This window comes from Paramormyrops kingsleyae, chromosome 3 (assembly GCF_048594095.1).
Source record: "Paramormyrops kingsleyae isolate MSU_618 chromosome 3, PKINGS_0.4, whole genome shotgun sequence".
In the NCBI taxonomy this organism is placed as follows: Eukaryota; Metazoa; Chordata; class Actinopteri; order Osteoglossiformes; family Mormyridae; genus Paramormyrops; species Paramormyrops kingsleyae.
This window is the reverse complement of record NC_132799.1, coordinates 12,048,931-12,066,040: the sequence shown is the minus strand read 5'-3', so window position 1 is coordinate 12,066,040 and position 17,110 is coordinate 12,048,931. Positions and strand designations below refer to the sequence as shown.

The 17,110-nt window shown below is 39.3% G+C and overlaps 1 protein-coding gene across 1 annotated transcript in view; it reads left to right on the top strand.

The window, feature by feature from the left end:
- dntt (deoxynucleotidyltransferase, terminal) overlaps positions 1–17,110 on the top strand; it is a 91,138-nt gene that overhangs the window by 16,542 nt on the left and 57,486 nt on the right. Inside the window, exons 3-5 of the mRNA XM_072709612.1 lie at positions 7,294–7,401; positions 14,700–14,870; positions 16,183–16,254. Of these exons, the coding sequence (XP_072565713.1) occupies positions 7,294–7,401; positions 14,700–14,870; positions 16,183–16,254 (351 nt within the window). The remainder of the gene's footprint in view (positions 1–7,293; positions 7,402–14,699; positions 14,871–16,182; positions 16,255–17,110) is intronic.

Below are 17,110 nucleotides of genomic sequence, written 5' to 3'. Positions count from 1 at the left end.
ATTTATAGCCATGTTTTAATGCATAATGAATGTATTATAATATGTTATGAATGTGTTCATTGATTCTTATAGGCATGGCATTCATAGAATGTAACTTAAAATGGTTTAAAAAATAATAGATCCACTAGAATTAACAATACAGCAAATGACTAGAGAAACAGAGTGGATGGGATGTATGGAGGATTCTCTGTCAATGACCTACAATTCTTTTGAAGAACAGTACAACATCTAAAACATGTTTTAATAATTCTGTTGGAGAAAAATATGTTTAAATACACGAGAGAACTTTCCCATTAGAAACAATGTGGCTGCCTTCACATTTGATGCACATCAAAATGTTTGTTTCCTACAATGCCCTTTAGTTTTCTCCAGTAATTACAATTATAAATAAAACAAGCAAGTCTAAAATTGTGCAAGCTATAGATTATCAGAAAATTGTTTCTACTCTCTCTATGCTTGTTAGGAATGGGGGTAAAAAAGACCTAGAAAATGGCAAAATGGCTTTTAAATTACACACTTTCAAATTACATGAAAAACTGTGTAATTTAATGCAAAAATTTCCCCAAAAACAAATTGTACAAGATGGGATAGACATGCACACCCCCAGCACTCCTACCATGCTGCTGCATTCAGTAAAGCAGCGTTTCTCAACCGGGGCTTTGAAGACCCAAAGACAGTCCACATTTTTGGCAGGGAGCTGGGAGGGAGGAAAAACTGGGGGCCCCCGAGGTCCGGTGGAGAAACACTGCATTAAACTGCCCATCAATTCAAAAGTGCATGCAAGACGTCACTAACAGATTGACTCTGCAGCCCCCTCCCCCCACATTGAAACCCCTAATGAAATCTTGAATGTTCAGCTGTCACCATGAAAGCCATCTTCATAAGTAGTTACTGTTATCCAGTACAGGTCATAATGGCCCTATTTCAGGAAACATAGGACACAAGGTCATGAAAATAACTATGATAAACTTGCACACTTGTCTCATTACAGATAAAAATTTACTTTTTAGATCATCAGGCGACCTTGTACTAAATGAGCAGTTACAAGATGGATAAATGGAATCTGGCTTATATTACACTGGAAAATATTTCATGAAATGCAATGCTACAGCGGGGTGGCACAGTGGTTAGCAATCATGCCTCTGGGAGCAGGGTTCGAGTTTCTGCCCTAACTCCATGTGTCTGCAGTTTGCATGTCCCCTCTTTGTTGTTGGGAGGGTTTCCAAATTGGAAGGTAGGAGCTGCCAGATTAATTGTGTGCTTGTTTCTGGGATAGACTCTGGACTTCTGTGACCCTGCATAGGACAAGTGGGTATAGAAATTGGATGGTAAGAAGTGAAAATATTTATATATCATGTAATATTTTTTGAATAATATACTGTATGTCTGCCATGCCATGGACAGGTGTTCCATTCAGAGTACTCCAGCCTTATGCCCTGTGCTGCCTAGGATAGACTCCAGGCCCCACTGCGACCCTGACCAGGAAAAGTGGTTGCAGGATAGATGGATGGATGGATTATCTTAAAGATCCATTGGATTGCATGCTATTTTAAAAAAAAATTGTTATTTTGAGATTTTTCTGTTCAGTCTCTCAAAATGATCTACTGAAATTTAGAAAAAGCTTTACTTAGTTGCCCCTTTATTGCAAACATCCTAAAAACAGGTCAGTGTGTCATTATTGTCTATGTTAACTGCTTTGCTGAAGGGGCATGCGGAGAGTTCCATCCACAACCTGGAACCGGCAACTTTCCCCTCTTAAGTACCATGTAATGACTTTTGTTTGCTTATTATTATTATTATTATATAGTACAAATAATAATAATACTATTGTTGTGTTATCTATAACATAAAGTGCTATACAAGACATTGTTGTCTGTGCACTAGTGTGGATCAAGTACAGAAGCATTTTTAATTCCATATCTGTCCCAGTAAACAGAGATGCTTCACAGCTTCTGCTATGACAATTGTTTTCCGCAGCATTAATATTCAAGCTGTAATCCTCTTGATACATTTCAAATGAAGAGCAATTTCCACTTGGAATGAAAAGCTTTTTATAGAAGGAAAATTAGATTATAGACTGCTGAATTCTTTATGTTACAGGTTAGCTAGTGTAATTTATAATGGTCAGAATGCATGAATGTTAGTAATGTCATATATTCTGTTTATAATTTAATTCATAGTGAATGATGTATTCTGAAGCCTGCTTGTTCTGCTGTTTACTTTTTAATGTGGAAACCTTTTAAAATGAATACTCCTCGTTTCACAGTTTATTTCTTTGTTTAATCTTGCTTTCATGAAAAAAAGTGCGCTCGCAGCAAATATGCATTCAATCAGTCATAGACATACACAACCACGTGGTAATTCCAGTTAATTTTTAGTTAGTTAAAAGCCATTCTGAAGAAGATGGAATATTTTCTCCCCTTAACAGAAATTTTCTAGTATACAAAGATGCATTCTTTTTCGGCCTACAGTTCCTTTGATCACTTATTAAATCTTTGCATGCTCAGACACTGGTTACTCAGACCCCAAACAATGTTATGTATGCAATACCTTCAAGGATGCATGTTGTTGTTTTTTCATTTGCTGTATCTGTTTTCATTTGTGTAATTGTTATGACAGTGCTCTAGGCCTGTGTTTCAAGTCACCAAAAAAATGTCTTTTACACTTATCCAACCAGACTAGAACAAACACTGTCAACTCCGATTACTATTAAAGTTCTGCCTAATGTCCGCCCAAACCAACTTGTCAGCTACCTGTAGAGTGGCTACACCCACGGCTTTTTGCTCTGTCTTCACGCCTAACGACATGGCCATTTCCTATAGTCTCCCATCAGCCCTGTCAGAACCCAAGTGAAGGTTTCCTGATTAATACCTTGATTGTCCCGCCCACCAGCAGTTCCTCCACTAAGTACTGGCACAATCAAAGGCTATAATGGTTCCCACTCTTCTCCTTGGTACCACCAGCATTCCGTATATTTCTTCTGTTCCACTATCAGATAGTTGATTGAACTGATGTTGAAAGTCATTATCAGTTAAATTGTATGTCCTGTATGAGAAATTTAAGAAATATATGCACTACATAGAAGCATCCGATAACCTACCTGTCAAATAACAATTGGTTTACAGTTGCACCTTAAACAGTTTCACTGTCATCCTTAAATTCCTCATTAAATCAGCATAAGCAGTGCATTAAAGCCATCCCCATAAATTCAGAAATCTTTTAGCATGATCGTGAAACCAGTTGTATTAGGCAGAAACGCTGCCCCTGAGACCCTGCGCAGAGTTTTACTTAGTAACTTTCCAAACTTAGCAATTTTCTGCTTGTTACATTTTCATTTCCTTTCAGCTTGCTTCTGGCTTTAGTGCATCACAGCATGTCCAACATTTCTAGGATTAGAACTTGATAACATTTCAGGCTAAAACCTGATCACATTATCAGTCTTTATACACCTTGCTGGAATTTTTTTTCCATGTTAATTTTTGCAGAAGGGAGTTTAATATATTATTTATAATTTGTCTTCCTGTAGCCTCCTCTGTCCATTTGCAGTCTGATCCTATCTCCTTTCAGCGTTGCATGGAGGAATTATACCTTTTTTTGCCTTCCTGCCCGACACTGTAATAGTTTTTCTATGATGACTGAATCTCTTCCTCACAGCATTCGTTTATTCACCTACGCAGGGCTCTCAGCCCACTGGCCCTCTGAGATAATCTCCGGCTCAATGTCACCTCCTTCGCTTTAAATGAGCTCCATCCCATCATTGTCGCTGCACACCTATCAGATGTAGAAAATGCACTATCCAATGTGCACTCATCCAAACTGACAAGATTCCCAGAGTTCACCTCCTTTGATAAGACCCGGGGACATTCCTAAAACATTATCATTTTTCTCTTCTTTTGTTAACCTAGATTTCATTCTAAAAGAAATTTATTGTCAGGGCAGCCCATATCCCCAGTCACAAAACCGAAATTCCTTGATTTACTGTGTTGTGTCCGCCTTAAGTAAATAAATAATTAAATCAATGTGATAAATTGTTTTAAACATTGGCGTCCTTAGGTCTGATCACCCGGAGCTACAGCCCCGAGCATTTTTAAGCCTAGCGGCGAGTATTCCCGTACTGAAAAAGGTGCGAAGCGGGTTCTAGCAGATCAACACACAGGCTGTGTACTAGAGTTGTCTTGACCGGGAACTTTTATAACATTGATAACTTAAGGCCACTCTCAAATGGCACAACAGAACTGCGACCTTTATGCAAAATAAGATCGTAGATTAAACTTTACACATAATTTGGAAAACATTTGGTTATGGTCATGGTGATGGTTATGTAACTCGATCGTTAGTTACTGGGGGGCGATCGCAATCAAAATGGGACGCAGCCTTTTATTTATATTTCATTCATACAACGCGTGACGTACGTATTTATATATATCATTATTAAATCTCGCCAGAATTAAAAAAAAGTATTTTAACATTAATCCGATAATAAACGATGGCAAGTTTCACCTGCGTAATTAGGCAAAAAGATATTGGTTACCGATGGAATTTTCCCATGCGGAAATATAATTGAAATACAAAAATAATTCCGTTTGCTCAGTTCTTGCTCCGCTAAATCTATCTATTTCCCCCCCAACTTCCGCGCAACTTCTAAGTTTTAGCAGCAGTGCTTGCGATCGATCAGCTATAGCTACTCGTATCTGTAAGCGCCTCCCAAGTAGTTCGTGTCCGGACGGAAAGTGCCGAGTCTGGAGTAGGTACTTAAAAATGTGTACGGAAGCTCCTCCAAGAGGAACTACAGTCGGACCGAGTGCCTGTGATGTGAACGCGACAAACGTTTCTGTTTCCTTAAGAAGGTTCTAGTTCTTGAATTGAATTCCTATGCGTGAAAGCACCCTTTTACATGACTATAAGAAGCAGTTTTGCCAAAGCACACTTGGGGAATAAAACACACAGGCCTACATACTGTATATGCTATATAAGAAAGAAGGAAAAAAAAAATGTCACTGATGTAGTCTTAATAAATTTGCGTTGTCCAGAGACCACAAACAGCATAGCCAGTGCAGGCAGTGATGATTATGATGAGCTGCTGCAGTTGGCTCAGCCAGGATCCACTGGAGAAAATGGTGTGTGAGTGTGTGTGTGTGTGAGAGAGAGAGAGAGAGAGAGAGAGAGAGAAACTTGAAAGAGATGAATATATGATCATATATCCAGCCATCCATTTTCTGTACTCACTTGTTCTATTCTGGGTTGTGGGGCCCAGAGCCCGTTCTGGAGGCTAAAGGTGCAAGGCAGGGAATAACCCAGGATGGGATCATCATTTAGATCTTGTGAAATGGGATATCATCTGGGATTTTAAATATTATAATCTAATAATGTAGCATAGAATTTGTGTCTTCGTGGTCCTAAAGGTGAGATGTGCAAAACTATAATTTGATTAAATGATAATCTGATGACAAATTATATTAATAATATTTATTAATAATATTTAACAGTCAGTGGCTAAATGCCTCAGTTTCCTTGAATATTATATGTGTATTACTTTTGTGTCTCATGAAAAAAAGACACGCACCAGGCAAACTTGATTTAGCTCCTGATCTTCTCAATAGCTAGAAATGCCCCTGGTTTCAAATATATAACCAATGAACCTTTATTCGATGAATAACTCCTTTTGCGGGAGATGGTGGCACTGCTCTTGCAGAACCTCAGAAAGGACTATTGTGTCAAACCTTTTCACATGCCTATCAAAACTTTCAGTGACAAATTCTGCACTGCGAGTGGGATCATTATCCTGATAATTCCCCTTCCATCAAGACGGAAATTCTTCACCATAGGATGGATGCTGTTCTAGAATGACTCTGATTCCATTACGGTTTTTCCGTTACCAAATCCCGCAGAATTCTTCCCCCTTTATAAGGGCTCTGTATGAGTTCTCATATATACTCCTCCCGTTGCTCAGAAAAGTATTTTTAGATGCACTAAGGGGTTCATTTGCTCCAGCCTGAACCTGTGATGGCCTCTGTGAAGTTCTGAGCAGAAGGAACCTGTATAGCCTTACATTAGTTTTAAAATTTTAGACATTTTTACATTTATTTTTAACTGTGCTTAATGTTATATATTTGTTATACATAAGTTATGAAGGAAATGCTATATACATGGGAGAACATCCTTTACAGATTGTTATCGTTTTGTTGTCATGCCTTGTGTGACAATGCATCAATAAAACATTTTAAGTATTTGCAGAGCAGGCTTTTTTGCTCTGTATTTTTCTAAAGTTTCTATAAACATTGCACCTCAGTATAATAAAATACATCTGATATATTTTATTTTCATACTCGTTGCAGTGCTAGAGTTTCTAGTCTGTCTTTGAAATAATAGCTTGCATTGACATCTGGCATACCAGATTTAACTTTGGAGAATGGATGTTAACAAATGAGATATAACCACTAACAAAAGAAATAATGTAAGCATATATTACTAAAACATAATAACCTATGTTAATCACATACCTCAAAATTATGCCAATCTAATAAAAGTAATAACCATAGCTACAGCATAAGCATATTTTCAGGCATTTACATTCATTTGTGACAAAAGTCTGATGATTCTGAGAGCCTCAGTTAAATTTAATTCTATGTTGCCCAGGTACCCATAGCATTAGGGAGTAATGGCAGATCATAAAATTCAGATAATTGCTTATCAAATGAGTTGACCCAGGCAGGAAAATGTGTCCTGTGTCATTATGAAAATGCCAGATGCTTTTACTGCTGGGAACAGGCTATTCAGCTGTTACCATGTGTGTACGTGTCTATCTGTTGAAAAGATTTGTTAGATCATGCAATTCAGAAGCGCAGTGTCTATCATTCCTGCATCAGTGGATCTGAACATGGACATTGCCAGCTGTTGAGCAATTTGTGCATAGTGATCCTGGATCCCCAGTGACCATTTTGTCTGATACCGGAAGTTCTCAGTTTTCTAGATGCCCTTTCTATTGTGTCACAGTCAGGGGCTCAGCAAAACAATGGAGAACAATGGCTTTGTCACTACATGCTTCTGTACATTCTTATTCTTTGTTCAATGTACAAAAATATAATTATGAAATAGCATTGGGAGGGAAAATTATGGCAATAAAAACCTTTGTATGTTTGCAGGGTGACCAGGTAAGGCACTCAGCTTAACGTGCAAAGTTAATTACAGACAATATCATTAAAATGTGATACATAGTATTTATGGCTGTGCCTTTATTTTCTATGGTGTAAAATTATAGTTATTAATGTTTTAAATGTTCTTTATTTCTTGAAGGGGAACAATGACCAGAAGAAGAACTGTCTACAGCCCAGCTCACAAAAAGTGTCCCAGTATGCCTGTCAGAGGAGAACCACAATCATCAACTGCAACAAAATATTCACGGTAAGAGGTGCATCTGTTCGATGCGTGGCCAAATGGCCGACTTTTTAAGCGAACACGGGAATACTGATCTCAATGACTTACCTCGCACACGATCACGCGCATAGGATGCTGATGCCTGACCAAAGACATTAACCTACAAATTAGTGGGCATCTGGGAGGATGTTGTGATGAAGGGAGAGCAGCTGAGCAGCCAATAAGAGCTGGCAGAAGGGAGCCTCAAAGGCAATTAGACAGTATATTTGTGAAGTTCTGCACAAACAATGATGGATCTCAACCAACGGCATATGGGATTGAGGGAGCCAGAGGGAGGACGGTTCTGAATGTTTAGATAGAAGACAGAATAGCTTCAGTAGCTGGACGTTTTCTGAATATTAAAAATGTAACTATATATAAACACAGCAACACAGAAGTTCAAATCTGGATATATACCTTTAAATATTTATTATTTTCCACAATCACATTTTGTTATGAATAATAAATCTTACACTTGTACTCCTCCAATAAATGAACATCTATCCATCCATCCATTTTCTATACCTGCTGATCCAGTACAGGGTCATATTGGGGGGTCTAGGGAAGCACAAGGCATGGAGCAGGGACTCTGCTGAAGAGGATGCCGGGACACATGCAAACCCACACATTTCAGACACATAACTGCATGCTTTTGTATTGTGGGATAAAATCACAGAGCATGCAGGAAACCCACAAAACAAGATCAAATTCTAATAATAGCAATAAGGATTTTCACATTGAGTGCTTTGTTAATTTACAGTTTACATGTAACAACTTTGAATATCAATAACAGTTTATGTTTATGTTACTTGCCCACTTTTCCATTCAAAACGTAAATATTTTGCTGAATTAAGCTCCGGGAATTATTATGGCTAGTTGAACGTGCGGGCTTTCTGGGCAAGCAGTAACTTATTGGGTGGTATTGATGGATATTTGGGTCAGCCTTTTGTCAGAATGTGAAGGACTAAAATTGTATTTATAATTGCATTCATCTTATCAAGGACCCCTGGGAGGATCTGTTCCTCATTTCAGTAGGTACAGTGTGTTTTTGGCATTACTTTCATCATTCTGATATCAAGTTATCAAGTTATTCTGGCTGTCAAGTCAATGCATGTTCTCTAACTCACACAATTTCTGAAAAACAAAAAATAGGAAGCTCTCCTCCTAATTCTAATAGTATGTAAATATTATATATATATATATCACTTATCAAGGCTGGGGGCTGAAGGCTGGCCTGTAAACTGAATAGGATGCCAGTAGGATGCCTAAGAAACAGCAAAGGACAAGACCATGAAATGCTATGACAATATGATACAATATGAGATACAGAGCAATACAGGAATTTTAGTCACCCCAAGGTGCTTGACAAGGCTAAGTGACATTCATTATAGAAAGAAAGAAAGAAAGAAATTAAGAAGGCAAGAAAGAAAAAAGGCGAGAAAAGGAAAAAGAAAGGAAAGAAAGAAAGTGGGAAAGAAAAAGAAAGAAAGAAAGAAAGAAAGTCAGAGGACAACCTTGTGAGGCAACATCCTATACAATATGTAATCTCATTATGATGTTTCAACCATATTGACATGCTAATATGCTAGTTTGCTTTAGTTTGCTGGTGCAGCTCAAAGATAAAGACAAAATAAGTGAATTTTTGAAGTTACTGCAAAGCTCTCATCTCTCATATAGTACCTTCTTTTCCCACAGCTTAGCCAGAGCAGATAAGTCACTGTTAAATAGAATTTGAGGAAAATTGTGTGACAAAAACCATTGTGTGCTTACTGCCTTAGCAGCGATACCATAACTATCTAGGGCCATAGGTAAGGTGGTGTGTAGCTCCTTGTCCAGAAGGTCGTATGTTTAAGTCCCACGGCTGGCTGAATATTACCATTGAGCTCTTTAATCGCCGCAGGAACACAGGCCAACACTGCTCTCCTGGACGTCACTTTGGACTAAATTGTCTGGTAAATTTATATATGTTTGCAATGTTATCATGCAGATGGCGAAACAGAATGGTGACCTCTGAGGACGGCCAGTACTAACGCTACTGCAAAGCCTTCCAGAAATCCCAGCTGCAGTAAAGAAAATGACATGTATTGGAAATGTAGCACATGAGCAGTTACTTTAGCTTTTAGAAGACTGTTGCAAATGACTGTGGTAATGAAGTGTGCAGCTATAATCCTGTTGAAACCAGCCAAGTTGCGTTAACTTATCAGCACACTTTGCTAGAACATTATTAAATTTGACTTTGAAAATAACAGCAAAAAAGATATGGCACAGGCAGTAATAACAACTGACAGGGTGATAAGTGGCAGTAATTACTAATCTGGGCCATGAACGAGGGGCCACATGAGGCCGGCACACGTTTGTTTGTGAGGAGCAGGAGGACGTCCGGGGCCAGGAGAAGTGTGGACGGTGAATAACACATTGTGATCGCCAAGCAAACCTGTCTCTCTCACCAAGAACTTCTGCGGGCGCATCTGTCCAGGGCCCCGTGAGATGTTCTGTTCTGTGGATCACTTTTCAGTCAGACCTCCAAGATTATTCTGTCTCTCTGCAGGAATGCGACAGCCTGAACATGATTTCTGCTTCCTCGTTCAGAGGGAATAACAGCCTGCCGCTTATCTGGCTGCGGTCTGTAGCAGTGTGAGCCAAGATTGTATCTGTGTTGAAGGCACACACATACACATGCAAACACGTACTGTACACACACACAGTCATGTAATCATATCTTTTTGGGGACCGCTCATTCATTTCTATGGAAAAAAAGCTTTAGCATTTTTAGTTTTTCCATTGCAGTCATGGATTTTTATAAAATAGAGTTTTCCCTTATGGGGACCAGGAAATTGGTATACCTGGACCACACACACACACACACACACACACACAAACCAAATCTTCATTCATCCATCAATATGAATCATTGTCTGAAATTTTATATAACGGACTTCAATCTCTGTTTTATACTTTTATTGATTTTAGAAGAACTACTTCTGACACTTCATTTAGTCCTGAATGGCTTTGCATACCACTCTTTGCAAAAGATAAAATTATTACAGAATAAAAAAACCCTGTTGCAAAAACAATAATTTACAAATTTACCGCAACTGGGAAAAAAGGTATATGTGAAAACCTGAGGTCCACTGAGCACTGTGATTGGATATTACCAGAAGGTGATTTGACCATCAAACACTATTTTGGTCGTAACTTAAAAAGCAAATCGTAAAGCTAGAGAAACTGAGCCATTGCTGTTCTTTCCCCTTCGTTTTTAACCGCATCACAAAACTATTTTACACCCTTAGTTAATAGTTAGTCACAGATGACTTTCCCCATGACCTGAGCTCCCTCTAGAACAGTGTTTCTCAACCCAGTCCTCAGCGAACCTCAGCCAGTCCACGTTTTTGCTCCCTCCCAGCTCCCAGCCAATCAGGAACACCGAATAGCTGGTACAGGTGTGCTGGGAGCTGAGAGGAAGCAAAAACGTGGACTGGCTGGGGTTCGCTGAGGACTGGGTTGAGAAACACTGCTCTAGAAGCATCCACTCCCTCCCCCCATGTCTTGCAGTGTGTAGCTCTTTGGGCGTAGCGTGTAGCTGTGCCTGTGATTGGAAGGTCACCAGCAGAGGCACATTATCAAGGTCAGAGGCGCTTTCGCTTCGCTAAGGACCCCTTCGGCAGAATGGCCCCGATCGCCAGAATCCCACAGTCAGCAGAGTGTTTCCCCATTGGGTCCCTGAGCAGGGCCCTTAACCCCGATCGCTCCAGGAACCGTCTGACCCTGACTGCTGAATTGTACATTGCTTTAGATGAACATGTCTGCAAAATTAATATAATGTAAATTTGACTCATATGCTCTGGAATGGGGATTGTTTTTCTAATATTGCACCATTTTGGCTGGTCAGGGGATAGACTCACTGAGCTGTCAAAGACACTCTGCAGGGATTCTGGCCTACGCTGGCTTTAGTGTCACCCACAGTTTTTGAGTTGGTTGGTAGTGGATCTGTACAAAGTAGCTTGATGTGAATGTTCAGGCGACTGCAGTAACCTGAACTCACTGTCACATTTGTGGAATCGTCCCTACATAACTATAGCCTTGTGACTTGGGGATAAATCCTACTGGAAAAAAATCATTTTGTGTATGGACACACTGCTACTATTAGGAAATGCACCAGACAGACAATAATGTTCAGCTATTCTATGTCATTTAAATGTTTCTCCACTTTTATCAAGGAAGCCAGATTGTACCAAAAAAACAAACCCCTACAGAACACCATCACCAGTAGCCGTTTAGCTGACATGACTCATGGGTTTTTCTCTATATTGCAGTTTCTTGATTTTTCCTGTACACCCTTTGTTTCTCTACAAAACTTATCCATGTCACCCCTGGCCTGTCAGTAGTTGGACGTCTTTTAATAGATTAAATAGTAATAGGCCAAATGAAAAATGAAAAATGCTTAGTTTAGATAGCCAACCAATCATATTTTTTAGGAGGTGGGTCCAAGCAACTAGATGACATCTGATTCGTTGGTCCAGCCGCCTCTACTTGCTTGGACCCACCTCCTTTACAAACTGACTGATTATCTCTCTGAACCAATCATTTTTCTTTTTGCCTTCAGAACATTTTTGTGCAATTAAAACTTCCATGAGCCACAGAATATGGGATCTCATTCCCTTCATCTGCACAGATTGAAGTGAATTTAAACAGTGAAATCGATTAGGTATCATGGCTTTACCTTGGGTTGTCCAATCAGTCTGTTTCATGTTTTGTACACTCAGCATACACCTAAAACCCGGAAACCTAAAATACCGTAAAAGTAAAAAGCAAAAAACTACATTCTTACAGAAACTGATAAACTAAAAATTAAATTCATTGCTGATGTAGATATATGCACATTAACTGAAATTATCATTTAATAATTCATTTTTATTGGTAGGTGGCGTGTCGTTAATTGTTTTGTGATTTTTGCAAGGGAATGGGACTTCTACGGTGCCCTACAAACCCTCAGAAAAGTGCACCAAACGGGGAATATGTTTCCCTCCTGGAAACGGGCCAGTGTGTGAGTTACTGTGCCATCCATTAATCTACAGATGCAGTTTGTCTTACTCTGCCACACGGGGGGGGAGCTTCAGGGGATTGACATAAGCTAACGGCAATTGGTACTGGAGATTCTATGCTTTTTTGTGATTTTGGTGGTTCCTATAAAAGAAAAGAAGAATTATAGAAGGAATAAGTTTATGGTATACCGTGACACACGCACTACTGTTCAAATGTTTGGGGTCACTTAAACATTTCCTTCCATTAATATAACATCAGATTGATCAGAAATACTGTGTAGGCATTGTTAATGTTGTAAATGACTATCATAGCTGGAAACGGCTGTTTTTAATGGAATATCTACACAGGCGTACAGAGGCCCATTATCAGCAACAGTTAGTCCTCAGTTTCAGTGGAATGCTGTGTTCGCTAATGCAAGTTTATCATTTTAAATGGTTAATTGATCATTAGAAAACTCGTTTGCAATTATGATAGAACAGATGAAAATTGTTGTGATGAATAAAGAAGCAATAAAACCGGTCTCCTTTGGACTAGCTGAGTAGTTGGAGCATCAGCAATTGTCGGTTCAATTACAAACTCAAAATGGTCAGAAATAAAGAACTTTCTTCTGAAGCTCTTCAGTCTATTCTTGTTCTGAGAAATGAAGGCTATTTCATGTGAGAAAGAAAGAAGAAAGATCTCGTACAATGCTGTGCACTACTCCCTTCATAGAGCAGCACAAACTGGCTTTAACCACAACAGGATGAGGAGAGGGAGGCCCTGGTGCCCAGCTGAGTGAGAGGACAAATATGTTAAAGTGCGTAGTTTTAGAAACAGATGCCTCATAGGTCTTCAAATGGCAGCTTCATTAGTGCCCGTAAAAGACCAGTCTCAACGTCAACAGTGAAGAGGCAACTCCGGGATGCTGACCGTCTAGGCAGAATTGCAAAGAGAGAACTGTATCTCAGAATGGCCAATAAAAAGAAAAGACAGAAATGGGCAAATGAACACAGACACTGGACAGAGGAAGACTGGAAAAGAAGTGGGATTTCTGAATAAAAGTATGAGGTGTTTGGATCACAAAGAATAACTTTTGTGAGATGCAGGTCAAATAAAACGACACTGGAGGAGTGCTGGACAACATCTGTCAGGCATGGTGGAGGCAGTGTGATGGTCTGGGGCTGCTTTGGTGGTGGTAAAGTGGGAGATTTGTACTGGGTAAATGGGATTTTGAAGAAGGAAAGCTATCACTTCATTTTGCAACGCCATGCCATACCCTGTGGATGGTGCTTGATTGGAGGCAGTTTCGTCCTACAACAGGACAATGACCCAAACACAGCTCCAGATTATGCAAGAACTGTTTAGGGAAGAAGCAGGCAGCTGGTATTCTGTGAGTAATGGAGTGACCAGCACAGTGACTGGATCTCAACTCTATTGGGAGCAGCTTGACCAAATGGTACGTAAGAAGTGCCCATCAAGTCAATCCATCTTTTGGATGCTTCCGGAAGCACGGGGTGAAATCTCATCAGATTGCCTCAACAAATTGACTTCTGGAATGCCCAAGATCTACAAGGCTGTAATTGCTGCAAATGGAAGACTCTTTGATGAAAGCAAAGTTTGAAGAACACAATTATTATTTTAATTTCAAAAATGACTATTTCCAATTTTGTCAATTGCTATTTCCTATTTATTTAGCTATATTTCCTATTCAAAGTCATTTCATGTATGTTTTTATGGAAAATAAGGACATTTCTAAGTGACCCCGAACTTCTGAACGGTGGTGTACCTTGTATAAAATGTACACTTCACAACAAAATCTTTACCCCTGCAGAAAAACTGCCTAAATACCAGCTTGGCTGGTAGCTGATTTTAACTAGTTTTAGGTGGTCTAAGATGGTCTTAGATGGTCATGTCCCCGATCTTGCTGCTCATTTATGGTTTAGCTGTTTTTTGTTCAGGGTATCTGAATGGGTTTATGATTAAGTTTGTTTATCAGCTTATTTAGAAAAGAGTTAGTATAGTTCCTACTGTTAGCGAACAAAGTGCTACTTAGTTACACAATTTGAATGACCCAAGAATAACATGGCTTTTTGTTCATTTTTGCTCCACAGCCTTGTTTCGTTCATCAGTGCAGCATTATCTAGCAAAGGCGGGGTTCTTGTTAATGATTCGAAAGCAGCAGTTTCTGCTGCAATATTGAGAAATCAAACACTGTGACTCACTGGCGATGGAAGCTCATCGCTCGTCACCATCTTCTCCGGCAGGATGCGTTTGAGGTTCTGGCAGAACATGCGGAGTTCAATGAGAACGCGGGCCGCTGTCTGGCCTTCATGCGGGCCACGTCGGTGCTGAGGAGCCTGTCAGGTGCGGTCGGCTGCTTCCGGGACCTGGAGAGCCTCCCCTGCCTGGGAGACCAAACGAAAGCTGTCATAGAGGTAGCATCTGTCCCAGTAATACTACCCTTTAACTGCAATATTCTCTGACAGGCTGTCTAGACCTCTTCGCTTGCAGGTACCTCAGACTGAAAAAACTGTCATGGAGATGTATGCACAGGTCTCTTACTGACCTCATGAGATCAAGGTAGAACCACTGGCTAATCCCAAACAGCTTTCATTCTGAGGAAAGAGGAGGTGAAGCTGAAGTAAATAAATAACCAGTCTCGATGATGATGTTTCTTTCATTATAACTTTATTTAAACTGACTTTTAAACACCATTGCATTGCACAGGGACAAAATGATGCAAGATAATTTATGAATTAAATATAAGTTCTTATCAGAGAGGTAATTTAAAACCTTGTTATTTGTAAACACCTGAAAGATTATTATTGTTATTTGTAATCTTGTTATTTGTAAACCCTTCAATGATTTCTGAAAAGAAAGATAATGGCAGATTCCTTGATGAGGATCTCAAATGTTAAACTGGCGCCCATAATTTAATGCCCCACGACTCGTGTTTGATTTCCATACTACTCTACTTCTGACAAAGTCACGAGGAAGCGTCTTGGAGCATTACGTAGTGCTCTTAAGACCCTCAGATGATACTTTGTAGCTGTGTGGTCCCGTCCCAATTCCATGCCTCCCAGAAACATTGTGTCACAAAGGCTTCAAATGACAACATTCAGACAAACAAGGCCATATACAGGCATAATCTATTCCAATTTATTAATATTTTGTTCATATTTATTATTATTAATATGCAAACCTGGGAAAAAAATATTTTTCAAAAACTACGTATCTGTTGGCGTAACCTTTAATCTTACCACCCACAACGTTTACTTATTATATTTCGTATTGCAATAGCTCGAATGTGCCGACTAAATTATTGTTCACTGATAAGAGTGAGATAAGCTTAAAAAAAGATTTATGATTTCCTGAAAGCTATGGAGAAATTAAAGCTGCACACATTAAATTACGAGAACGATGTGCCAAGGCTGTGGTGGCTTTCCAGTGCTTAAAATGTTCTCACTGAGATCCATAAGAGTGAAGGACAAACAGAAATGAATGAGGAGAAAAGTGAATGGTAGGTATATATTAAGTAATTAGGTTTTATGTGTCCATCTGTAGGATTTGATTTATTAAGATAATGTAAAACATTGACAGTTGCCCATATAAACAGATGGAAACCAGATGTAAATTTCATTAGTTTGAAATATTTTTAAACATTGTTTCCCAGTGTTATGCTTGGTATGATTTCAATTCCTGCATTTCAAAACCTGGAATAGCAACCAGCACCTTCCTCTTTCACAGGATATCCTGGAGACTGGCAGGTCTTTCAAAGTCCAGGAGATCCTCGATGATGAAAAATATCGAGTACTGAAGGTCAGAACCATAACAGAGAATACAAAACATTCATAAAATAATCATTTTTATTTACATAGCACCTTTCTCCAACACACACCATATTAAACATGCAATAACATTATACAAAAACAGGCAAAGGAGGCAAAAGAGACCTTACAACTGGATCAAACACTGTGACATGCCTGAAAAATATGTGTTTTTAACTGTAGCTTGAATGTTGTGATACATGTACATGTAATACAAACGCTGTGGAAGGGCATTCCAGAGTTTCGGTGTAACAACACTCATTGCCCTGCCACCCATAGAAGACTAATCTTTGGAACTATGAGGAATTTTGTACCCAAGGATCTTGGTGTACAGACTGGGGTATCGGGACGTACAAGGTCTGACAGATATCAAGGGGCAAATCCATGGAGAGCCTTGTCAGTGATAAGTATTACTGCGTATTTGATTCTGAAAGTAATTGGCAACCAATGCAAATCATGAAGTACAGGAGAAATATGTGCAGACCTTTTAGTATATATTGGCGGCAGAATTCTGGACATAATGTAATCCATTGAGATGTTTTGAAGGAAGGCCAATAAACAGTGCGTTACAGTACTTAAGACGAGTAGCAATGAAAACCTGGGTTAGCCTTTCAGTATGTGTAACACTGAAGAAAGGACAGAGGCAAGCAATGTTCCAGAGATGGAAGCATGCCGTCTGGACTAGAGAGATAATATGGGGCTGAAAAGTAAGTGATTGATCAAAAATTATACCCAGATTATGTACCGTAGTTGAAGGTTCAACGAGATCCCCATTAACATCAATTGTCATTGTCAAATAAGAGAAGGTGAATTTCAGTATTATCATAATGAAGTTGTAACAATTGGAG